Raw genomic sequence first — 26,779 nt, forward strand, 5'->3', positions numbered from 1 at the left:
GGGCTGTGCCACGTTTCCAGGTGGCATCTTCAGACTGTGCCAGAGGATGGGGAATGGGGGCTTAGTTATAGCAGTAAAATGAGAAACAAAAAAACATCTCATATGAAGGGTGTTTTTTGTGGGGAAGGGTATATGTTTTGTGGCAGTGCAGGTAGAAGGAGAATTTGCAGTATTGCAAGAGACAGTACATTTCAGTGGTGCAGAAGGGCTAACATTTGGTTGGGGGATTGGAGGCAAAGTGTTTTACCATGCTGCATTAAGACTCTTTAGTACTGTCAGAGGGACATAATTTGTTGTGGTACTAGACACTGAGTCACCATTAGTGGTGCATGAGGGGACCATGCAGATGAACAGGGTAGAATTTGTGGTGCTGCAAAAATGAAAACGTTTTTGGTTCTGAAGGAATGTGTTAACCTCATTAACATTGTTGATTTCCTTTAACAGACCCAAATGGTGAAATCCTTGTCAGTGGTTCCGGTAGCTGCGGAGGAAGGCTGTGGAGATGCATCTCGAGTATGCATTTCATCAGTGGATCTTCTCTTTGACTGTGACAAGTCAGCTGATGAAGGGAAAAGGACAACACTGAGGTCTGTGGAGGAGACGTGGAAGAAGGTGATCAAGAAAGCACCCAAACCGAAGAGCAAAAATTCCTCTAAAAAGTTCATGAAGGGATGGCAGGGATCTCTGAGGGATCGAAGATCACAATCCTTTCTGGAACTTTCTCAGGACAGCTCTGAAGGCTCTTCTCTCGAGGTGGAGGAGATCCCTAAAGTAGAGGAGAGAGTCCCCCCTTTGCTGTCATTGGAAGGACTTGGCAGCCGCCATTTTCCTGCATTTGAAAAAACGCAAGGACACTTCTCTGCATCATCTCAGAGAGGGGGCAAGTCACTGAAAAGAAGGCAATGCCCTCCCAGGGGGGAAGCAGCCTGGATCCAGCATGCCATCACTTGGGGGGATGATGCAAGCAAACCAGTTCTCACGACTATGAGAATAGGAGGCAAATCTACGACCACAGGTGATTCTGTAGGACTGAAGGTATTGCAGGTAGGGCAACACACTCTTGCACCTGTGACAGCTGGGATTTATCACACCCCAACAAATGACAAGGTGGAAAGCCATCAAGTGCAATCGCTTGAGACAAAGTACTCAGTGGATGAAGCAGTGGACCTGCACAGATCAGCAAGAGAGAAGACTGGTTTCTTGTTTTCAAGACTGCCACAGAACATGACTCAGAATATTGAGAGACAGAACATACCATCAACAGACAAATTAGGGGTCAAGTTCACAAGACTGAGAGAGAACTTACCTGCATCTGACAAGTTTGAAGTCCAGACGTCCACACTTGAAAAGACAGAAGGTCAAGGCAAAGCCACAACTGAAAGAATAGGAGTGAAATTTACACGACTCAAAGAAGAGACTCCTGCAACCACATGTAGCATAGGTCAACAGACACCCATATCACTAAAAACTGAAGGTCATTATGCAGAGAAATTAACAATAAAGCTATCAAAGGAAAGGCGGACTTCAAACTCCCCAGAGAAAGCAGGAGAGCATCTTCCCTCTGTTGAGAAACACAACACATGCATTGAGGAAGGTGACGATAGCTTCCACAACCCAGCACTGGAGAAAGCAGGCTTAACCTTAACACGATTAAGGCAATCATTACTATCAACTGTAAAGTCTGAAGGCAGATGTGTATCAAGTCTACTGAATGTGGAGTACCAGAACCCTTCCACTAAAGATTGCACAAAGGAGCAGCACACAATTCCACCTGAAAAAGGAGGGGTGACCTTTTCAAGAGTGAGGCGATCTACATCTGTCTCACAAATTGAAGAATCCCATAACACATCATCTGTGGAGACACTAGAATCTCAACAAACATCCAAAATAGACACAGTGACTGTAAGGTTGTCAAGAGTAAGAAAAGCGGCTTCTACCGTTATAGCAGCAACTCAACATAAGTCAGACTTAGAGGAGACTGATGAGGAAGACACAACTGCTGTAGAAAACACTGGAGTAACATTCTCAGGGGGGAATAATGCACCACACTCACAGGAGCGGGGACAGGTTCAGGGAAAGGCAACACCTAAGGAGTCAGACGTTCAAAGTCTGGTTGTGCTGGAAGAAGCAGAAAGAAGGCCTCAATCTGCAGCCAAGAAGTTAGCACCACAGTTAACGAGAGTGACAAAATCGTTGCAAGGCATAGAAAAGACACTAAGCACTAAGACACTAAGCAAATGTACATCAATAGTGGTAAAGGAACAACACCCGAACATGTCCATTCAGGGACTACCAAGCAGTTGTCACATGCTTGCACCAGGGAGAATAGGATTAAAATTATCAATTGTGACAGATCCCTCTTCAGAGATGACACAGAGCCAAACCTCTTTATTACTGGAGAACCGTGAAGGACAACACACCCCTGAATCAGAGACAAAGCCTTCGCCTGAAAGACTATTGTGTGTAAAGACCAGCAGGAGGTGTTCACACAAACGGGAAACTGTAAGGGAGCAGTACACACCCACAAGCAAGAGGTCACAAAGACTATGTTCTGCAACACCCGATAAGTCAAGATCGATACACAGGTCTGTAGCCACAATAGCCCAATGTTCCCCTCCTCTGAAAAATGGAGACGACGCACACACATCAGAGAAGAATGGAGCTCAGTCACCAACATCATCCTCCTCAATGTTAAAGGAAGGAGAAGTATATTTAATAACAAAAACACAGAGGAAGCACCTTGTAACACAAGAGACAGTTGAAGGACAATGCTCAGCCTCAATGGGGAACTTGGAGAAGCTACATCCTGTAACTCCAAAAAAGCAGAAAAACTCTCGCAGACTCAAGAACGTCAAGAAGAGAGTTGAAGGAAAGTCAAAAAGCAGATATTGTTCACTATCATCTGAAAAGACAAAAAAACTGCATTTGGGCAAACAAGAATGCTTGGAGGATAAACACATATTCACAACTCAGTCAAGAAGAGGGTCCTCCAGGAGATCATGCCCCTCCTTGCCAGAGAAGGGAGATGGGCTACATGTATCAATTTTGCAGGAAGAAGAATGGAAGCAATCTTCACCTGAAAAGGCTGGGCGGAAATCACTAAGAGGCAGACATCCAACTCCTATCCCTGAGGAGTCGAAGGGCCAATCAACTTTCCTGTTGCATGAGGCTGATTTACAGCTATTGCAGGATTGGAAAACAGAGATACAAGATAAAAAATTTCCAGAAAATATTAATACTGTGGAATTACTTGGACAAGAACTGGAACAGAGCAGAGATAAGGATTCAGAAAAAACCTTTTCCAGAGGAAGACAATTCACATCTTGCTTACAGAAAGTGGGAGAGGATTTAATCACTAATAGGCACCCTATCCCCATGCCTGAGAAGGAAGAAAATCAGTTGAGCACCACACTGAAGGAGGCAATGAGCGAATATGTCCCCACACCTGGGACGTCTGAGAAGCAACAGTTATCAACACCATTGCAGTCAAAGTGCACACCTACAACAGCAGCAAAAACAAGATCACCAAGTAAGAGGCGTTATTCACTTCGCCTGCAGAAAGAAGACACAAAGGCACTGTGCCAGCATACATTGGAAGAGAAGAGTGGGAAGGAATTGGTGGGAAGATCCCCTTCACCCATAGAAGAGGAGGGCAAGTGCCAAAACAAGCACTCTCTAGAGATAGTAGGTATCCCGGACACAGTAAGCCTGTCTGGGTTCACACCTGGAAATGCAGATAAGGGAGAACAAGCAGTAGACCGTCTTAAACACAGACCAAAAGACACAACAAGAAAGTCTTCAATGGATGCAAAAAGCATCTCCATACCCTTGGAGTACATTGGTGTGCCACTGTCTGTGCCAGGGAATATGGAGGCATTGGCTTCCACCGCTGACAAACATGTAGACCTACTAGACAAAATGGGATGCCTGTCCTTTCCTGGGCAGGAAAAGGGTGTTTGCTCATCCCCTTCTCATAATAAGAATGAGTGCAAAATAGGCTTGTTGGCACAGAAGACAGAGGAGAATGTTCAGTTTATCATTCCTGCCAAAGACAATCATCTAAATGCCATAGTGCAACTCGAGACTAAGAATCTGAACTGCCCCACAATGGAAGAAAATGAGAGCATAATCGCAGCTGAGATGGAAAAAGCACCCGTGCTGCCTGTGGAAGAGGAGGCAATAGGCCCACATGTGCCTATGAAACAAATGACGGAGGTCCAGCTTTCTCTGCCACAGAGGACTGAGGTTCATCCTCCAGTACCACTGGTGAGTGTGGAAGTGCTACCCTTACCAGTCCTGAAGCAAGCTACAGTCCAGCACGAATCTTCACTGGAGAAGATGGAGATCAATCCCTCAACCATACTTGAAGAAGTGGAGGATTGTCCCTCGCAAATGATAGAAAAGACAATGATCCATCTTGAGGCAATGTTTGAGAAGACAGATTCATCTGAAAGGCTTGCTAGTATGAAGGACCATAGCCCATTAGCTCTAGAGAAGATGGAAACCCATCCACCTAATGAGCTGAGAAAGAGAAAAATCCACACATCACCTTTTCCTGAGAAGCTTAGAGTGCATCACTCATCCACACTGGAGAAGGCTGAGATATACTCCATCCCTGTTACAAAACATATAACTGCTCGTGCCTCACTAGATCTGGAGCTGATGGAACAGCCCTCATCTCTGCTTGAGAAGGCAGCAGTCGGTACCTCACTGAGCCTGGAAAAGACTGGGGTCCCTCACATGCCAAATCTGCAGAATATTGTTGAATGTTCACCTATGTTAGAAAAGGAGGAGGAAGTAAAGGTCCTTCATCTGCCTATAATAAAAAGGATGGTAGTCAGTCCCTTGCAAATGATAGAAAGTAGTGAGGTCTATCCGTCTCCTGTGCTTGAGAACAAAGAGAGTGACACTTTGCTAGGACTAGACAGTATTATGGTTGCTTCTGCACCTGTGACAGAGAAGGCAGTGGTGCATCCCTTACCCATTTTTGAAAAGAAGAGTCATTCATCATTGATGTTGGAAAAGACTGAAATAATTTCCTCACACATGTCAGGGAAGATGGTGGTTCAACCGTCACCTGTGATGGAAAAACTGGCAGTGCTGTCCCCACTGGTTACAGAGAAGACAGAAGTCCAACACTTACCCTTGTTGGAGAAGGTGACTGCCCTGTCCTCACAAATGTTAGAAACAGACGTTGTCCAGCCCCCTCTTTCGTTGGAGAATGCAGCCGTTCAGCTCTTACCCACACTGGAAATACCATCAGACATACAATCACCTTTGTTGGAGAGGTTTATAGTCAAACCTCCACCCATGTTAGAAAAAAACAATATGCAGCTATCAACTGTGTTAGAGGAGATGATGGGCCAGCCCTCGCCCACGTTAGATCAGACAGTTGTTCATGTCTCACCATTGTTACAAAAGACAATGGTCCAACCCTCACCTCTGTTGGAAATGCCCTTATCTAGGTTGGCAGTGACAACAGCCCAGCCCACAGTGTTGGAAAGTACAGTGGTGCAGTCTTCACCTATGTTGGAAAGGACAGCTGACCAATTATCACTGTTGGAAAAGATGACAGTCCATGTGTCACCAATTTTAAAAGATACAAGTGTTAAGACCTCAACTATGGAAAGTGCTACAACCCTGGCCTTATCTGTGTTGAAGAAAAATGTGCTCCAGCCCTCTTCCATGTTACAGAAAATGGTAGTACAACCCTCATATGTTTTAGAAAAGCACTCACCTCTCTTGAAGTCATTTGATCCCTCGCTTGTGTTAGAGATGAAGACACTCCAATCCTCTCCCATGTTGGACAAAATGCCAGTCCAATCTTCACCCATGTTGGAGAAGGCAATAGACCAGTCTTCACTTAGGTTACAGAAAATGGCAAACCACCCTTCTTCTATGTTGGAAAGCACAGCAGTCCATGCTTCAAACATATGTGTAAAGAACATATTTCAGTCTTCACCCTTGCTGGAAAAGACAACTGAACAACTGCTATCTGTTTCTGAAAACACAGAGGCTCAGTCCTCATCAATGTTAGAGAAGACATTATTCCAGTACTCACTCACTTCCGAAATGTCAACTATCCAGCCCTTGTTGGAGAAGACAGTGGTCCAGCTGTCACCAGATTTGAAGAAGGAAGTGCAGCCATCAGCAGTGATGGAGCAGACATTGGTCCACCCCATACCCTTAGTACAGAAGACAATGGAGGAACACGTAATCCTGTCAGAGAAAACAGCTTCCCAGCATTCAGCCTTGCTGGATAACACACAGGACCAACATATGTTGGAGGAAAACGCAGTACATCAATTACCTGTGCTTGAAAAGACCATAACCAACCCCTCAAACATATTAGAGGATAAGGTGGTAGAACAATCTCCTTTTGTGCCAGTGGTCGCAGATCAGCCCTTACGCGATTTGGAAAAGACAGCAGTCCAGCCTTCACCCATGTTGGGAAAAGCAGCAGTTCCAAACTCATCCATCTTGCAGAGAACAGTGGTCCAGTCCTTACCCATTTTGGAGAAGGAAGCAGCCAATGTGTTGCAGCAACTTCCCGTGATGGAGAAAGAGTCAGGCCAGCCCTTATCTGCTTTGGGGAAGCAGGTGGTCAAATCCTCAGATATGTTAGACAGGATTGCAGTTCAACCTTTACCTGACATTTGGAAAAAAGAAGTTGAGTCCTCAAGGATTCAACAGTTGCTTGTGTTAGAAAAGAGAGCACTTAAAACCTCACCTACTTTGCAAAGGATGTCTTTCCAGTTCCCGCTTGTATGTCAGAATGAAGTGGTCAAACCCTCATCAGTGGTGGAAGAAATTGTCGTCCAGCCTTCACTGGTGTTGGAGAAAACAACTCCCCAGCATTTACCTGTGATAGATAGCACAGGGGACCAACCATTGTTGAATAATGAAGTCGTCCATGATTTACATGTGCTTGAAAAGAAAATAACCAAACTCTCAACTGTATTGGAAGATAAAGTGTCCGAACCATCGCCTTTGATGCTAATGGTGGCAGATCATCCCCTACATGAGTTGGAGAAGACACTTGTCCAAGCCTCAACCTTGCTGCAGACGATGGAGATCCAATCCTTAGCAACTTTGAAAAAGTCAGAACTGCAAACCTCACCTGTAGAAGTCCAACCATCTCCCATGTTGGAAAGAACAGTTCTACCATCATTAATGTTGGAGGAGGTAACTGCTCAAACCTCGCCCATAGAGAAGGTAGCAGTCCAAATGATCGAACAACAGCCCTTGCTGGAGAAACAGTCAGACCAACCCTTATCCACTTTGGAGAAGCAGGTCGTCAAATCCTTACATATTTTTGAAAAGATGGCATTTCAACCCTTACCCATGTTGGAGCAAAAAGATTTTGAATTCTCAGGGATTCAGCCCTCACTTATGTTGGGAAAGACAGCAGTTCAAGCTTCATCGAAGTCGCAAAATCCTCAATCCCCACTTGTATTTGAGAAGGCTTTGGTTGATCTCCCACTTGTGGTGGAAAAAACAGCCATCAAGCCTTCACTGCCATCATCTGTATTAGAGAGCATTTCTATCCAGCCTTCATCTGGGTTGGAGCAAATAATTCAGCCCTCACTTGTGTTGGAGAATGAGGGGGTCCAAACGTCATCCATGTATGAAAGGACAGTAGTGTTGGAGAAGACAGCAGCCCCACCCGTGTTGGAAACGAATGCTGCCCAACATTCACCTTTGTTAGGTGGACGGCAGTTTCCTACACTACCCTTGCATGTGTTGGAGAAAAATGCTGTCCATCTCTTGCCTGTCTTGGAAAAGGGAGCCCAGCCGTTAGCTATTTTGGAAAATACTGCTTTCCAACCATCAACCCATATGGAGCAAAAGGATGTCCAATTTTCACCCATGTTTGACAAGACAATGGTAATACCATCATCTTTGGTGGAGAAGAATATGACTCAGTACTCACATATGTTGGAGAAGGCTGTACTACTTGCACCTGTTTTAGAAAAGGCAGAGGTTCACCACTTACCTGTTATGGAGGAGACTGTTTTGCAACCCTCACCTGTGCTTAAGAAAAGTGCTATCCAATCCTCATTTGTGTTGGAGAGAAGAGATCATCTCCCACCTGTTGATAAGCAAATTGCTCTCTTACCCTCAATTTTATCTGAGAGGACAGCAGTTAAACCTCTATTCAAGTTGGAGAAAAATCCTGCCTTACCTTCGCCTTTGAGGAAGACTACTTTTCCACCCTCAACTGCATTGGAGAAGACAGCAATCCAACCTACTGCTGACAAACCTTTGCTGTTGTTGGAAAAGACAGAAGCTAAAACCTTGCCTGTTGATCGTCTGCTATTTTTGGAGTCAGCAGAGGATCAGTCTGGAGTAGAGAGGATAACAGGCCAACCATTTTGTGATTCGAAGAATGCATTGTCTGAGTTAGAGAAGATCCCAGACCAAGCCTTACCCATCCTGGACAAGGATGAAAAGGTACAACCCTTATCCATTGTGGAAAATCTTCAGGCTTTGCCCATGTTGGAAAACACAGTGATCCAACCACCACCTGTGCTGGAGATGATTTCAAGCAAACCAGCATTGTTGGTAGAAACCAAACATACACCCTCAACCATTTCGGAAAAAACAGCACCACCGTTATCTGAACTGGAGATTACTATGAGCCAAACATGGCACAATTTGCAAAAGACTGTTACCCACCTGCCATTGTTGTTAAAGAATTCTATATCACCAGTCTTAGATAAAAAGCTGGAATGTATGGCAATTTTGGAGAAGACGGAGACCCAGCCTGTGATGGAGAAGAGGGTGGTTCAACCCTCACCTGTGTTGGAGCATGACAGGCTACAACCTTTAACTTTCTTTGAGGAAAAAGTTAAGCAAAATGCTTCTGTATTGAATGAGACAGGGTCAGGCCAACATACAACTGTTTTAGAAAACACAGTAGCCAGCCAAACACCCTTAGTGGAAAAGGCAGCAACCCAACCCTTGTCATTAGTCGAAAAGACAGTGCCTGAGTCCGTGCCCATGTTGAAGATGATAGCAGCTCAAATTGCATCCTCACTTGCCAAGCCATCAGTCACAATGGTGCTTGAGAATAGAGCCTCTGATCCCATACCTTGGTTGTCAAACTTAACAGAGAATTCAATGTCGGAGAAAACCAAGCAGACATGCTTGCCAATATTGGACAGGACTGAGCTCCATCATTCAGTTTTGTTAGAGAATGAGATGCCCCAGCCAGTGCCTGTGTTGAAGTTGTCATCCCATCCCCCCCAATTAGTTGAGAATTTAGATGCCAAACAATCATCAGTGTTTGATAAAATGGAAACACCTCTCTCTTGTGGGTTGGAGAACTTGGCAAGCCAGCATTTGAACATTATAACACAAGTAGTAACCCAGCCCTTATCAATGTCTGAGAATAAGGCACCTACGTTTAAGAAGATGGAGGCCCATCCATTGCCAGTGGTGGGGGACAATGAGGTGCCATCCTCACTTTCACCCTTGCTTGATGCAAGATCACCAGCTGATAATAAACACTTGCTCGTATTAGAAAAGCCTAAGATAATGTTGTCATGGTGTCAGCGTGTGCCTGCATCAGATAAGATCATAGATCATCATACTCAAACATTGAAGAAATTGGAGGACCAGACCTTTACTCAAGCAGAGAAGGAAGATCCCCTACCCAGTGTGATATTTGTCCCAGAATTGCAGTCTTCTGAAAATGAAAATGACTTGGAGGCGTGCAGCCTAGAGCAACCCCCAAGCTCCCAGCATGTAAGGCTGCAGTCCCCAAAAAACAAAATTGACCAAATGCAAGGGCCCAATAAAAGTCAAAGGCAGCTTATAAATTCTGATGACCAACATGGAACATGCCTCTCAAACCAAAAGATCAGCAGTGAGATTCAGCATCTGGCCAGCGAAGGTGCTCAGTCAACCCAAACAGTTGAGATTGCAACAAAATATGTGCCAGAGTCTTCAGCAACAAATATGCACAAGCCTATGGGTACAACAGATTCTTCAGCCAAAGTCTTACACTACACTGACCAACTAAAGACAGATTGTGAGGAGGACAGACAGGTGTCATCTGTACAACCAATACACCTGCCACTTCTGCCTCCTTCCGTACCACTTCTAAAGAAAAGCCCATCTCCCCTGAGGAGACACCATGAACATCGATGGAGCTCCTCCTCATCTTCCTCCAGCTCCTCAGACACGTCCTCTGGGTCCAGCTCTAGATCCTCAAGTTCAAGAACCTCTAGCTCCAGAACAAAGTCAGCCCACAAATACAAGACCAGTTCCATCTCTGAATCTTACAGGTCAAGGGCATGCAGAAAATCAGGGTATAGTGCCTCCTTTGAATCTGGATCACAACTCTCCTCTACATCAGATTCTTCTTCCAGGTCAGAGTCCTACTACAGGTCAAGGACCCATTGCAGGACAAGGTCTCAAAGAAAGTCAGGACCCCGCTCCAGCTCTGCATCCAGAAGCAGTTCCAGGAGCACCGAAATGGTAAGATAACATTCCTGTCTCTCTCATGTATATTCGCCCATCATGACCTATGTCCCACACACACATACCATTATGTCACTGTCTGTTGTCACTCAGCAGTCCCACTATACAGATTTACATTCACTTCATCATATACACCCACAAATATTCCTCTGTTTTCTTTCCCTCTCTCTTGTGACTGCAGATCCAAACTCTGCAGTGCTTGCTTATTTCTGATAAAATAGTGGTCCAGCGATCAACATCTTAGGAGAGGCTAAATATGAAAACCTTTCCCATGTTATAGAAGCCTTAGGCTCACATTTCCTTGTAATAAAAAAAACACAACCAAACTCAACTCAACTCAACAGTTACAGTTTTACCTGTTCAAAGAAGAACATAGTCCAATACTTGCATGATTATGAGAAAACCAGTATCCAAGCATTATCAATGTTGGATAAAACACAACCCCTGCCTTCACTGTTGTTGTAAAGACTAAGGGCCTGATTTAGATATTGGTGGACAAGTTATTCTGTCACAACGGTGATGGATATCCTGCCAACCCAAATCTAAATCCCATAGGATATAATGGAATTCAGATTTTGGTGGCCGGGACATTTTTCACCATTGTGACAGAGTAACTCATCCACCAATATCTAAGCCAGGCCCAAAGTTGCAGTCCTAGGGCTTGACAGAAAACACACATGCCCAACTCACATCACTGTTTAGGAAGAAAGAGCGCTAACCCTCTCCAACATCCGAGACGTCCAAGGACCAATATTTGCCCATGTCAGAGAATATTTATCCTTGTTAGAGTAAACAAATACCTGACCTTCATCCATATTTGATAGAAAAGTGGTCAAGTCTTCGGCTGTGTTGAATAAGACAGAGACTCAACCTCTGCACTTGCTAGGAAAGATGGAATCCCAACCTTACCAGTGTTTGAGAAGCCAGAGGCCACTGGCTTGCCAAAGCTGAAACAGGCAAATAGCTCATCCATCTTCAATAGCTATAGAAGTGCAGTTTGTGAATAGAAATGGGTTTAGCCTTATGTGAATGGGCCGGTCTATTTGCATGTTCCTCCCTAAACCCCCTACCTAAAGCCCCCAAATCTCTCCCTACTCCTTCTTTACCTTTTCCCATTTAGTAGTAAACATTCTTCCTTTATTAGTCACTCCCCCAGGTTCCTCCCATATTTACTTCTAAAACCTATACCTACATGTGCTGAGACCTCTGCAACGAGATGGAGAACTCCTCTTAGGAAAGATAGGAGAGGCAGGGGTCTCTTCATGTAGGTTTATGAATAGATTTGTAATATGTGACTAGTAATATTGTAGCACGACTAAACATGCTATAAAGTGCAGTTTGTGACTAGTCCTCTTAATACCTCACTTTAAAATATATCTGTATATATATATATATATATATATATATTAAAGGCAAAGGCACACTAAAGTCCAGCATTCAACTGTTTTAGATAAAATCAAGAAGCCTTCAACAGTGGCAGATGAGATCAATATCTCATGCTTGCCCACACTGAACAGCAAGGCCCATCCTTCGCTCACACTGAACGACACTGATGCAATCCTTGCCATCACCACTGTTGTAGAACATAGATGCCCTACTCCTGCATATGTGGAAGATTGAAATTAATCATTTTCCATTAATAGGGACAAATGAGGTTCAAACCACTTTGTTGCGAGAAAAGGAATTAATGGCAAAAACTGAAACATATTGGAGACCAATGCTTGTCCTAATCCAGTGCTAAATATCAAAAACACAAATCTCATCTATGCTGAAGAACACCCAGGTTGATGTTATGATAAAGGCTGATGCACCACTCTTGCTTGCACTGGAGAAATTTGATATCCAATTCTTGCATTTGTTTGAAAAGAGACTATTGGCAAACACTGTTTTCGTTCTTTGCATTTAAAGAAGAAGGCTGTAACCCACCCTTCTTTTGTATTTAGCAAATCTAATGCCCATCCCTTGCCTGTATTGGAGAAAACCTAGACCCAGAGTGCCCCTTTGTTTAGGATGCTGGCTACTCAGTTCTCTCCCAATCCTGGAGACTCAAGGTACCGAACATTTGTCATTGTTGGGGAAAACGTATGCCTATCCCATGCCCATGTTAGGGAAAACTGCCACTCAAATCAAACGTGTATGGATTACACTGACATCCAGTGTCCACATATTATGAACAAGACAAAAGCCCAAAGCTTTACCACCATAGGGAGGACTGAGGATCAGTGTACTTCACATTGGACAAGACTGTGGCCCATCCGGTGCCTCCCTTGGAGAAGACTCCATACTTACTCACTTTTAAGACGATTGAGGGAGAATGCTTGCCCTACTTGGTCAAGCTCAAGTCCCAGTCTTGACTCATTTTGCACAGTATTGAGTTACAAATATCACCTTTGTTTGAGAAAACACCAGTTTAGACCTATATAAGCCAAGATAACACCAGTGCGTGAAACAACACAAGCCTAACATAGGATAAACAAAACAGAGGTGCATACCATATGGGAGAACACAGATCCCCAGCACTGTCCCATGCTGAATACCAATATGCAATCTTTGGTCTGTTTCGAAAAGATCAAGGCCCAAGTGATGTTGGAGAATATTTAGATACAAACATAGCCTGTTTTTGGTACGACTGAGAACCATTTGTCACCTTACAGGATTGAAGTCTAATACCGCCTTGTTTTTGAGGAATTTAAGGGGAATCAGAAGTCCATGATCAAGAAGCCAAAGGCTCAATGTGATACAAACTTTGCTTGTTTTGGGGACCCCTGAGAACCATCTGTTACCTGACACAATTGAAGCCTAATCCCTCCCTGTGACTGAGGAATTTGGGCCAATCACAAGTCACTGATCGAGAAGCTGAAGGCCCAAGGTGCACCTACACTGAAGACAACTAGTGGCCAACAATTAACTGTGTTACAGAGTCCTGACGCAACACGTGGTCCTATTCAACATGACTGGGATTAGGTACTTGTCCACATGAAAGAGGGCCGAATATGATCACTTGCAGTAATTGGATGAGAATTTAGCCCATTGCTTGCATGTGCTAAATATTAACCTTGATGTTTCACTGGTGTTGAAGAAAACCTTAATCCACCCCTCGTGAGTTTCCGAAGAAAATGGTCTAATAATCATCTGTTTTGAAGAAGGTGAAAATCCAACCCTTGTTTCTATTGGGGAAGATAATGATCCAATCCCTTCCTAAGTTCTACCATTCAACCATATTGGAAAACACAAGAGAAAAACATTTGCCACTTGTGATAAATTCTGACACTCAGTGCTCCTTGTTGGAGAGCACTGAATCCCAAAACACGTCCTCCATGATAAAAACTAAGGCCCAATGAACACCAACGACCAGGGCTCATTCATATTGGAAAAGATGGAAACTCAGCTCCTGCCTGTGTTTGTGTAGAGCTTGCTGTTCTGAAGAATAACATGACACAACAGCCTCAGAGGTTAGTGCAGAACAATGGGCAAACCATACCTAAATTGAAGAAAGCAGTTACGCATCATTTAGCATGGCTAGAGAACAGCAGAGTGCAAGAAATAATGGTGTCTTCTTTGTTGAAGAAAATGGAAGTCCAAGCTTTGCTCTTTTAAGAGAATACCCATGCTAATTCTTCATCTTTGTTGGAGACAGAAACTTGCATCTTTCCTTTGTTAGAGAAGCCTGGGGCCCCACGTGCTGGAGAAATCCAGTACCAAATCCCTGCACTTACTGCAGACGTTAGGGGTTGAGTGCTTGCAGAGGTCCAGTCATCACTGTTGAGAAAGATTGATGTCCAGCTCTTGCCCACACTGAAATTGTCGGCCAAAATATTACCTGCACTGAGGAAGGCACTGTCCCACTTCTGATCCAGTTTTGAGAAAAGGGAGGTCCAGCACTTACAGGTATTGGAGACAACGGAGGTCCAGCTATTGCTTATGCTGGAGATCACTCCCCTTATTTATGGTGGATAAAATTTCTACCCAATCATCACCTGTGGTAGAAAAGACAGAAGACCAACTCTTTCTTGTATTGTTAGAGATGGGGTTTGGCCTTTACCCATTTTTGGAAGGCAGAGCTCCAGTGCTGTTCTGTGTTGGGGAAGGCAGAATATAAGGGTTCAGGCTCAATCATGTTGGAACAGCTAAAGTGGCAAACCTCAACAATTTTTTTAAACATGTTTTATTGTTGAAACAAGAGGTAAAACAATAATGCTGTGACACACCAACTACAAAGTACAATTTTGAGCAATACTGATCTTGCATCCCCAGCATGCAGTGTCAGTCATTTTGTTTAAATACTTTATGAATAGGTTTGTCAAATATTCCCCCCCCCTCCCCCCACTACAGTGACAATTCGTGTTCCACCAGCTGTGGCCCAGCCATCACCATCCATGCATCTCATGCTTCAGTGCGGGACTCCCCTCTAAGCACCTGCTCACCCTAGTGTATAGCATTTGAACCCCAGGTTCCACATATCTTCTCAAACTTTCTCTGACAGACTCTGCTTGTGTACACCTCCCATTCTACGTGTGCATTGTTCCATACCAGTTTCCCAGTTTTGAAAGAGTAGGGGAGTCCTGCTACCCCACCTCTGGGCTATATCCCACATTGCCACCATACATCCCATGTTCACTAGGATTTTCTGAATGTGCAAGAGATCTGAGGTCCTCCATATCCCAAGCAGAGCCAGCTGAGGCTCCAGGTCTATGCTTTCCGCGACTGCCTCCTCAAGTGATTTGGTAATCTGTTCCCAAAAGCAGCGCAGCCTCAGGCAAAGCCACCATGTGTGAAACAAGATGCCCTCCTTTCCGCATTTGCGCAGGTGCAAAGCGTCCCCTGCCTTCCCTGTTTTGAACAGCATCATCATTGTATAGTATGTTCTATGAAAGAGTTTTCATTGGATCAGTCAGTAGCTTACCTTGAGTGCCACCTATGATTGGAGGCTAAGCACCATCTGCAAGTCCTCCTCATCAAGCTCTCTCCGATCCTGTTCCCTGTTGCCTTGTAGTTGCGTCAGTGGCCCTTGAGTATCCCTCCTTAATGTGAAACTAGCTTCTTACGGATATGGGTCTCCTCTTCTCTGTCTATACTCCCCTGTAGCTCATGTCTGAGTTGTCCATACTTCAGCTACTGCATCACCGGAATCAGATATTCCCTCCTTAAATATTCGAATGGGACTACGCCCATGGTGTCCCAGATGTCTACGAATGTGGATAGGCCTGTGTTGTCCCAACCACAAAAGCCTTTCAGTGCTACCACTTGTCTCAATCTAGCCCCTTCCAATAGCCCCGTTCGAGGGGTGAGTCACATCTCCCATTGCATTTCTGTTTGCATGCTTTGCCACCCTACCAAAACCATAGCTGTCGCTTGTCTCGCAAGGTGGCTCAACCTTCTACCATACAATGCATGTACCTAGCTCTGGGTGCCCATACACCATCTATTCAGCCAGAAGGCTAGGTCCTGCCATTCCACAAATGCCCAGTCATTTACCACCCTGACCTGTGCCGCTTCATAATTTCTTTTAATTTTCTGGAACACTATGCCTCCCTCAAACTGTAGGGCCCTCATTGCTCTTCAGGGTTGGATCTATATTTTGTAGGACATAAAGCAGCCAGGAAGTGAGATCATCTTATACATTGCTGCTTTGCCCATTAGGGACTGGTAGCGAATGCCAGTGTTCACATCAAGTTCCCGCCCTTGGAGCAACAGCCTGAGGTTTTCCCCATAATGAGATACGGTATCTCTGTTGATCCAGATATTTGAACTTATGGAGTCCACCCGCAACAGTAAGTCTCTCTCCTGTACCCATCCCCCCATGAGGAACAGCAGGGATTTCTCCCAGTTAATCACAAAGCCTGAAAATTTGCCAAAGAACCGGAAGACATCCCAGATACAGGTAAGTGTTTGTTCCCCCTTGGTCAGGTATAGCAGGATGTCATACACGTATAGCGGTATTCTTTCCTCCCAATCTGAATTTCCAGTCTTTCCACTCTCATCAGTTCCGCCAGGGGTTCCACTGACAGTGCAAATAACATTGGCAGCCCTGCCTGGTCCTCCTCTTGATAGGACATTTGCTGGAGAGGTAGCCGTTGTTTCAATCTAGCTTGTGGCTGTGAATACAGCAGTCTAAACCACCTGATAAGGCGAGGCCCAAACACCATCCTCGCCGGCATTGCAAAAAGGAAGGGCCACTCCACCAAGTCAAAAGCCTTATTAGCATCCAACGAGACAATGGCTCATGGCTTCTCCTTTCCACCTGTCTTGGTTATGTTGTTGTGCAGGCACCTCAGGTTCAGCCTCGTCCAGCGGCATGAACCCGGTTTGATCCCCATGTATTAAGACTGCCACCACTGAGCGTGGCCTGTTTGCCAACACTTTTGCTAACATTTTTGTATCTGTGTTGAGTAGAGAAATTGGTCTGTAAAAGTCACAGTTGTCTTGTGGTTTCCCCGCCATGGGAATGAGGTTAGTGCTTGCTGTGTATAAGGAAATGCCTCTTTTTGCATGTTCACTGCCATATTTTTGGACTGATGCTGCTGGGTTATCTACTCAGAGAGTGCACTGTGGGCTGCTAATCAGACCTTCGTGCCAGTGTCTTAACCCCATAAAAATTGCATGTCGAATTGGATACACACAGTTGGCAAGGCCTGACTTACTTATAAGTCCCTAGTATATGGTACACAGGGCAGGTAAGAGTGTCCACTCAGGGCTGAAGCTCTGTTTGTGCCACCTTTCATATGACAACTTACAAAACTGCTCCCAGCTTCCCACTGCTGACTGTAAGGGCAGTGCTTGCACTGCCAGTTCGACTTTGCCATTTAAACCTATGCCACAGCCACCCTATCCCTTAACATTATATGTAATTCCTCCCTACGGAAGGCCTACTGAGCCCTATGGCAGGGAGCAATATTTTCCTAAGTAAGACATGTGTTTTACAATATCTCTCAGCAGCAACACTTCCAAATTGTGGTTTTGCTGTGGGTAAAGTTGGTAGCCACATTGGCTAGTATAGGGTTACTGCGTTGTGTCACCACCTGCCTACGTTTTGACTGGGACTACCAAACTGGGTCATGTGAGGTATCAAGTTAATTACAGCATTAAACATGACTTGATGCCTAGGTCGAAATTAATGTCACTATTAATAGTGGGCCGCTTTTAGAAAGTTGCCCGTGTTCTGCTTGTCTAGCAGCTTCACAAAGGCATACACACTGAGACAGGTTTCTGACCACCTGGGGAGACGTGTGCACTTTCCCGGGATAAATGTGGCACCCCTGGCACGCTGACCCTCAGTACTCCCTGGCCTTGGAAGGAGATGAGAAGAAGTATGCTTTGTGACTGTTGGAAGCACACACAGAGAGGCTACAACGCCGGAGCTACTGCACTTTGGGCTAGTGGAGTTTGGACCCTGTTCTGCATGCTTGACTGGGAAAAATATGATTCCCAGTCCGAAGCAGAGACTCCAAAGGTCATATGGCTGGCCCCCCAGAATGGCACTGGGGCAATAAAGCTGGAAGAGCCAAAGTTGCATCTCTGGTAGCCACTGCAGAGGTTTTTCGGCTACCGGATATGGGGCATCCCTAAGGACAATTCGGAGAGAGACAAAAGGTGTATTCGTGTCTGCTGAACCCATGAACGCTGGTTGTAACCGGGTTGCTCATTCGTCACCAAAGGCAGACACCAGCCTCCACCAAAGATTTGCACTGTGACCGCTGTGTTGCAAAAGTGCAGGGTCTGCATCAGCAGCCCTTGGAAACTTGCATAGAGGACTTTGTGGGACCCCAAGATCAGTGGACAGTCGCCCCCTCTTACCTGTGGTCCAGGGACCTCACCTCCGTGGCCCACACAGCATCCGGAGCATTCTTGAGCATCTTTGACCCTGCATCCCTCAGCATCAGGGCCACTCCATTGTCGTCTATGGCGGTCATCCTGTAAAGTTTAGATCTTACTTAAAAAAAGCTCTGGTGGCCAGGTATCTGTCCAAAGTGTCCATTCTGACCGCTAGACCTCTGTCCTGCTGGACTTGGTCGCCCAACTCTGGCCAGTGTTGTTGAATTAACTGTTCCAAATTTTACAAAAGTTTCCAAACTTTTTAGTGATCAATGCTTATTTGGGGTTGATTTAAAAGTTATTTATTGCTCCTAAAATCTGTATCTCTGGAACCCTCCACTTGATTTTAACGATTAAGGTCTCTAAAAAATTCATAAAAATAAGCTCTATTTTTATAAATTGTTGTCTTGTTTTTTTGTGTTGTGTGACTTTCTTTTTTTATTGTTTGGTGCTGTTAAATGCTTTACATTTTTTTCCTTTGGTAAGTCTTACTGCTCACAGCTATCCAGTTTAAGGTTAAGTAAACGTACCTGGCTGGACCCAAGACAGTATTTGTGAGTGTAGTCCACAATAAGGCTACCCAGCCAAATCATATGGGATACCCAAATTCTCACACTGTGCGCATGTTGTCCGGTAGTTCCCCAGTGCGAAAACCCTATTGATACAGCACGAGCAATGGTTCAACCACTCTCCTGGACATTTTGTGAAAAAAATCAACTGGTAGGCTGTCCTGGTCTGCGTCTGCATAAGTGTCAGAGTAACCTTAGACACTGTCAATTCAGCCTCGAATGCCCGTCCTTTCTCCGGGCTCGGGGGCCTCATGGGCCAGTCCCGCACAAAGTCTTTCAGCTGTCCCTCTGAGGCTGTCGCCCTTGTTTCATAGAACGTAGTCATGTAATCTACAAATGCCTTGGCTGTCTATTTACTCCTTCTGTTTACTCCTTTGTAGGGCCTCTCCCGTACCCGCTCTAGGATCACGGATATATATCCCTTCCCTTTCCCTGCTAACTATCCATACCAGCAATTTACCAGCTTTATGCCTGGCTTTGTAAATGTGTTTCTGCTTGGGAAGGTGGTTGGTTTCACCTTGTGCCTTACCGTTTTGACAGTAATCTATATGTTTCAGTTCAAGGTCGTGCTTTAGTTGAGGCGCAGGGTTGGCGCTGTGGTCCCTCTCTAGCAGCTCCACGTCTTGTTCTAGTGTTGTCAGTCTCCGTCTTCTCCCTCACTTCCCCTGATTTGATGACACCCCTAATTGTGGCCTAGTAGGATTCCCACACTATGACCATACTTTTCATAGTGCCCTTGTTTTCTTGGAAGTAGTGTTTTGTGGCCTTGTCGAACAATTTCACAAATTTTGTATTAGTGAGTCGCCCGGTTTCCATTTGCCACTCCTGGAGCTCTCTGGTCCTGCTGATGGTTAGGGCAACAAGCAAGGGGGAATGGTCTATGATTCCTCGTGCCAGATATTTAGCTTCAGAGAATCTAACCAGGGCCTCTTGTGGTGTGAAGAAACAGTCAAGTCTGGACAACATGTCATCCACATTTGAATAAAATGAGTATTCTCTCTTGCCCATAAAAGGCGCTCTAGACATCTACCAACCTCAGTGCTTCTGAGAAGACTTCTACTTTCCCCGCAGTTACTTCCCCTTCTAGTTTGATGTTCATCCTGTCTAAATGTGTTTTGAGTACTAAGTTAAAATCTCCTCCTATGATACTAAGGGCTGGTGGAACCTCTGGCAGCAATTGTCACAACTTATGGAGAGTTACTGTTCGTAGATCCGGCAGTGCGTATACATTAATCAGTATATTCGTCCCCTCCCATTCTCCCAGCAGAGCAGTGTAGCATCCACTGTCATCCGACTATGTGTCGGAAACATGTAGTGCCAGTTTCCTTCTTGACCAGGAGTGCCACCCTTCTGGAGCTGGAAGTGTATAGTGAGTGACAGGCTACTTTATATCTACCTCGCCCCAGGCAATTGCGTTGGTTATCAACTAAGTGGGTTTCTTGAAGGAATATTATGTCCGCACGATATCTGTTGAGGGCCTTAGAGACCAGGCCCCTCTTCCACATCAACGGTGTCAAGTTTTGCATCTGTGCCATGAGCTTTTCTTTTGGGTTTCCTCATTTATCCCCTCTGTGGGCATGTGAGTATGTCCTGTCACTGATCGTCCGATTTTATGTCTGTGTGTGTTTGGAACTTTCCCCTGAATTGTCCCAATCCTACCTTACCATGCTGTGATCTTAAAACTGACCACACCCCCAATTTACAGCATGTGTGCACCCATAACTGATATAACATTTAAACTGTATGCACTACTCATGCAAGAGCACGATCTCTGGGCATTAAGGCCACTGTGGCTAATGTATCTGAGTCTTTTTCGCTCCAACTCTCCGCTCCGTGCCCGCCAAGCCTCAAGACTGCTCTTCGGTGGTCCCGGAGCTGACCTTCCTTGCCATTCAGACGTGGTGTCCATCTACAAGAGTCTTTGAGCACCCCAATGGCCACCCAAAGACAACTGTACCTACTAGCCCCAGGGAGAAATGGGTGGGGGGGTCCGTGTCTTAAATTATGTGCTCTGATGTCATGCGTGATTGTCGGTAGTTGGTACTCTTCTGTGTGTGGGTCCGACCCCGTGGATTCAGGCCTGCTTCCCACACCTCCCGAAGCCAGCACTTTTCATTTATTATTTTCAAGGATTTCACTGCGCTCTCCATGACTGTTTTCACCTGTTCTGCTCTCATTTGTGCTTTCGTCTGCGAGGTCCTGCGGCCAGAGCACTTCCAGTTCTTGCCTGTTTTTTTCTGCCAATTAGTCCACCTGGCAGTCGGGCCTGACCACAGACTCTGGTGCTCTAGACAGTTCCATGCGTGAGCAGAAAGTGAGCTTTCTTTTTGTAGACAATTCGCAGCTTTGGCAGGAATATTAGTGCATATTTCAGCCCAGTAGGCGCAGCACTGTTTCCACTGGCACAAACTCCCCTCTCTGGATCAGGGTAGGGTAGTACGGGTACTAAGTTTGTACTCTTCTATGTTCCACTGGCCGAGTTTGTGTAATACCTGTTAGATATTGTTGCGACCTCTGCAGTTCATCAATTGAATTATGATTTACCAGGGGAGAGGGGGCAGACCCAGGGCGGGGGCCTCCTCTAGTATCTTGTGGGCTCTCTCCACCGAGAAGAAATGTGATGGTCAACCTTGTAGTACCGTTTTCTCCAGCCATTCTTCCAAGGAGTAACTCGACGTTTGGGCTCGCCAACCTCTCTGGCACCCCCACCAGCCTCACATTGTGTCACCTGGGTATCCCTTCTGCGTCCTGTAGTCAGCCGAATAGCATTTATAAGTCCTTTTCCATGTATGCGCACTTCCGGGTGATGTCCTGCACTGCCAAGTGGGTTGTGTCCATCTTAAGTTATGTCTCCCTGAATCGTGTTGCTAATTTCTTCTGATTGTTATGCTATTTTCCCACTTTGTTCACTACTGCGGTAATCTGAGCCTCCAGGGTCACTCTGGTGTCCCTTAAGGCTATCGGGATCATTGCAGCGTGCATGGCCTGGGGGACTTCATCACCGTTTCAGCTCTGTGCCCTATTCACCCACATGGTTGATGTCTTGCCTTTTACAGCCCATTTTTTCCCCATTTTCTGCCTGTCCCCATGTCTTGCAGCGGTCTTCGTGGTGGTGGTGGGGGGATTGTAGGTAGTACACTGCGCCAGTGTAAGCAGTCTCTGATGCACAGGATGGGCCAGCACCAGTATTTCGCTGGATCCCTTCCTTCTTTATGTCACCCCCCCCCCCCCCCCCCCCCTCTTGGGCACCGTCTCACAGCCTCAGGGGGCTGCAGAACTAATGGATGGCTGCCCCCGGGAGTCAGAGTATCTACTGGTCCCCTGCGGGCGGTGCTACAGCACTGATGTCTTCAACTTTTTGGAGGCCTCAAGATGGGTGTTGTTTAGTCTAATTCAGATGGCCCTGGAAAGATAAGCAATGCCTAGTGCCCCAGGCCGGCTCTACTGACTACAGGCCGATGATAGTCTCCAACCCCCAAGGGCACATGGGCAGATTACAGGGTCTGGCTTGTTTCATGCTGGGCCCTCCTGCATGGGGCACTCTTTTCCCTCAGGGCCTGTGGTAATCCTTCTCCTTCCCCCGCAGTGACCGGATCCGGACCGTTCTGTCACCACTTTCTCGCGGCAGGCTCTGCCCCATGCAATTTGTGCTGCATTCGCCAGGCTCACCGGGCTATTTGGGTGTTCCCCAGGAGTCTCCTCAGTGCTGCAGGGGAGAGGGGGTGGGGAGTGTTAGCTTGGGAGCCCTGACAAGCCTGTGTGAGCCACCAATCATCCGAGCACCACCGCAGCATTCCACCTGCCACCTTATTTGTGACCCTTGATCGAAACCACAGCTATTTCCCTCTACCAAGGACCTTCGCTGGTCCTGAGGCCTTATCACTGCAACCCCCTCCCCTGTTTACGGGTTCATGACCATCATCCCTTCAGTGGCTGGTGTGTGGTGGTTCAGGATATTCGTCTCTGGGGCCCCGCTGCTGGCAGGAACTCAGCCCAGAACACCTGCCTCAATTCACAGTGGGAGAAGATTCAGAATTTTGAATAAAGAGGCTGTCCGGAAATCCCATGCACTCTCATTGACTGAAGTTGGGGACAAGACCCCAAGTACAGTGGACAGTTCTGACAAGTGTCTTCATCGTTTGGTACCTGCTTTGAAGCACAAACTTGAGATAAGATAACAAGAAGAAAGTGTTGACCCTGAATGTTGCCTTAAGTTCTCAAAGTCCAATGGCAGTTAAAAGGCTTCAGGCCCCACCCAGGAAAGTGATGAATGCCTAGTCCTCTGCAAACAAAACAAGCTTGAAATGCAGCACATATGAGACCCACATTATGCTACTAAAAATCAGATTGTAGCCTAAAATATTCCTAAAAGGGGGGGGGGGGGGTGCGACTTGCCGGGGATGGAGTGAGCTGTGACCTGAGTGAGCCCCAGGAGCGATGTGCCACCAACCAGCATCCTGATCGTATTTTCTCCCCCTACCCCTAGACTTTTGGGAGCAGGGATGTGGTATGATTGCCTCTTACACTTGGCCCTAGCTGGAGTGTGACTGGCCTTGAGGAAATCAGTCAGGAGAGCCTGTGCCTGATTGATGTCAGCAGCACTCAAAGATGGCGGGTGTACGATGTGAGGGCCGATGCTGCAGCTACGGGGATGGGGAGTGCTGAAACAGGCACTGCTGGTGATCAGCGGGGAGCTGTGGAGTGCTGAGTGTGACCCGCACCAGTGTCCTAGCGACATGCACATGTGGATTGGGACCTTGCTGGCCTGGGCGATGGAACTGCAGCATGGGCGGAGGAGTGAGGGTGGAATGGTGCGAAAGTTACGGGAGGTGTTTGATGTTGCCCGGGAGGACTTCAATGCTGTGCCCTGGTGCTTGAAGGTGAGGACATGGCAGAAGCGGAACAAGTCAGGCAGCTCGGAAGGAGGGTACCTGCAGCTGAACTTGCTGCCTTGGCGCCCAGCAGAGGGCCTGTGGAGAAAGGATGTGAGTGCTGCTGGGTTGTGGAAGTGAAGGAGCTGCAGCTCCAATTCTGAGGTGTTGTGGAGCTCAGCCCTGCTGTGACAGTGCATGGCTTCTTGTTGAAATGGTGGCATAAACCTTGGACCTAGGCCCTGAGAGAGCACTTCAACTGGAGCAGGGCCTTAGCGGAATGGCTGAATGCGGTGCTTCCTGAGTGCCTGGAAGTAGGAGACATTTGAAGGGCAACATCGTGGGGGTTGGCCTCGACTAGTCCAAGGCTGTGCACCATGAGGAGGCCCTTGACATGTAAGGGTGCAGACAGCAGCACAAGGGGGGCATCAACCTGCTCCCATAGCGACATGGAGGAGAGTGGGGAGCCTGCAGACCAGGGCCAACTACTAACTCAGGGCTACTTTGGACTCCATCCTTTTGGTGATTCGAGACACTAGAGATGCCTTCGAGCAAACGATGGACAGAGTGATGGCTGACCTCGGCATACTGCGGGATGATCAATGCAGAATAGCGGAGCTCAAAACGAATATTAGCAGGTGGTGGCAGACATGCAGCCAAGACTGAGAAACCTGCAGGAGCAATGGAGCTAAAGGCAAAGCTTAAAGTACTGGAATTCCAGGTGCAGGATATGGAGGGGCAGGCATGCAGGAACAATGTCCGCATAGTGGGAATCACAGAGCGGATTGGAGGCAGGGACATAGTAGGCTTTCTGGAAACTTGGATTAAAGAAACCATTGTCTCAGAGGGATTATCCCCCTTTTTACCTCTAGAATAAGCCAACAGAGTGCAAGCGAAGCCCTTGCTGCCTGGAGGCGACCGAGGCCTGTGGTGGCTAGATTGTTATATTTAAGGGACAAAGAAACAATCCTGTGCAAGGCTCAGGAGTTGGGGGAGCTCCAATATGGGAAAGTTTAAGGTGATGGTGTTCCTGGATTTAACTTTGCAGGTTCAGAAGCAGCGCACCACCTTCCTCAACGCTAAAAAAGTCCTACGCCAATTAAGTCTGCAGTACATCATGCTGTTTCCAATGAAACTGCGAGGAGGTGTGGTCTTCGTTGAACACCCAGGAAGGGCCTCGTGGTATGCAATGCACTGCCTGCCAGCCGTGGGCGGGATAGCAGCCTTCTACCCAGTCTCAACAGATGAGACGTGCTGGGCCCACAGAGGAGCGAGCCTGAGAGGACAGGTGGGGGGCAATGGAGACAGCCGCGCACGTTGGGGGTGCTGTGAAGGACTCAGAAAGAGTGCATAGTGAGGAGTCACCAGGCTCTTCAAAACTGAACTCTGACTCCACAATGCACATGACCTCAGAAGCTGAACTACCTCAAGTTACGTCCTGAGCAGCGGATGATCTAGGTTGAGGCTGCGATGACCCCTGGGCTAACCATATGGAGGGGTCAGAGGAGGTTGGTGGGGGGTAATATGTAGGCTGTGAGTTGCCATGACTGTGGGGGGAGGGCTGAAGATTTGTGCAGTGCTCGTTTTCTGTTGGACGATGGTGGATTGGCAGCCTAGGATTTCTAAATGGTGCTGGCGACTGCCTCGTGTATGTTTTTTGTGTGAATCGCACAAGTGTTATTTGCTGTTTAAGATGGGATGTTTGGACGAGGGGATATTACCTTTCTATCATGGGGAGGAGGAGGGAAAGTTTGTGCTCAGATCCCATGAGGGAATGCTGGTGTGAAATGAGCCATCGTCTAGATACAAAGGCGAAGGGGGAGGTGGAACAACCACACAGGTAGTGGCGGGTTCTTCAGAGGGGAATATTTAGATGGCCGGACCCCGGGATGACTATAAGATGATGATGTAGAACATCAGGCGGCTAACAGTTTGACTAAGCGATATAAAGTCCAGGCATACTTGAAATGGAGGGGCACGCATATTGCATTACTGCAAGAAACACACCTGACTTTACATTAAGGAATTGCTCTCCACAAATGATGGAGGGGCAGCTCTATTACACAAAGTATTCAGGGAGTTTCTCATTTGGGTGTGCCCTGGGGTGCCATTTCAGCTGTTGGAGGAGAAGGTGGACAAGGAGATGTGCCTTGTGGTGATTACCGAACGCCTGGGGGTAGAGATATAACATTGGCTAATATGTATGCTGCAAACTTTGATCAACCCTGTTTCTTTGATGTGCTGTCACAAGTGTTAAGTCATACATGCTCCACGCTTTAGTAGTATGGGGGGGTATTCAACTGTATCGCTGATCTCCTGATGGATAGATCACACCAGCCTCTGTGGGATTCCCTGGTGTACCTGGTGGCAGGGACGTTTAAAGACTGGCAAGCACATTGAGGATTGATACACCTGGAGGGCGGCCCATCCACACATCAGGGACTACTCATTCAATTCTATATTACACAATTTGCACGTGCGCCTTAACATGTTCTTCTGTATCCTGATGGTCCATGCCTTTGTAACATGCTTAGAATACCTGATTACAACAATCTCTGATCATAACCCTATCTTACTGACGGTGGACTTGGTTCGGACCCGGACATGTGTCCCTAGCTGGAAGCTGAAGGTTGAGAACCTTGAGGATTCGGTCTTTCAGTATGCCATTGGGGAAGGGATACACGCCCATTTTCATGAAAAACAGAGGACAGCCTGATTGGTCTTGCTGGAATGAAAGGCATTTAAGAGGGTACTTTGAGAGCAGTGCCTTGCGAATGCAGGAGTGGAGCTGCCGGTCCCTGTTGTGGGAGGCTACTGATCAGGAGACCTTGCTAAGGTGGCTGGAAAGTGGAAGGCATGATAACCCGGTGCTTCACCAATCCTTCTTAGATGAAAATGAGAAGCTTGCTGAGCTGGTGGAGAAGCTGAATTGCTTTGATTACAGGGCATACATGGTATGTGTGCAAATGGAGCATAACAAGGCCGGCTCGTTACTGGCTTGGCTGGCGAATCTCACCAAGATGGGAGAACAAATATTGG

The 26,779-nt window shown here is 46.6% G+C and overlaps 1 protein-coding gene across 4 annotated transcripts in view; it reads left to right on the forward strand.

Moving 5' to 3' along the window:
* Positions 1 to 26,779, forward strand: part of ACIN1 (apoptotic chromatin condensation inducer 1) — a 729,433-nt gene that overhangs the window by 324,873 nt on the left and 377,781 nt on the right. For all 4 annotated transcript variants that reach the window (XM_069238220.1, XM_069238221.1, XM_069238222.1 and 1 more), the window contains exon 6: positions 445 to 10,485. In XM_069238220.1, coding sequence (XP_069094321.1) covers positions 445 to 10,485 — 10,041 coding nt within the window. The remainder of the gene's footprint in view (positions 1 to 444; positions 10,486 to 26,779) is intronic.

This window comes from Pleurodeles waltl, chromosome 6 (assembly GCF_031143425.1).
Source record: "Pleurodeles waltl isolate 20211129_DDA chromosome 6, aPleWal1.hap1.20221129, whole genome shotgun sequence".
NCBI lineage: Eukaryota > Metazoa > Chordata > Amphibia > Caudata > Salamandridae > Pleurodeles > Pleurodeles waltl.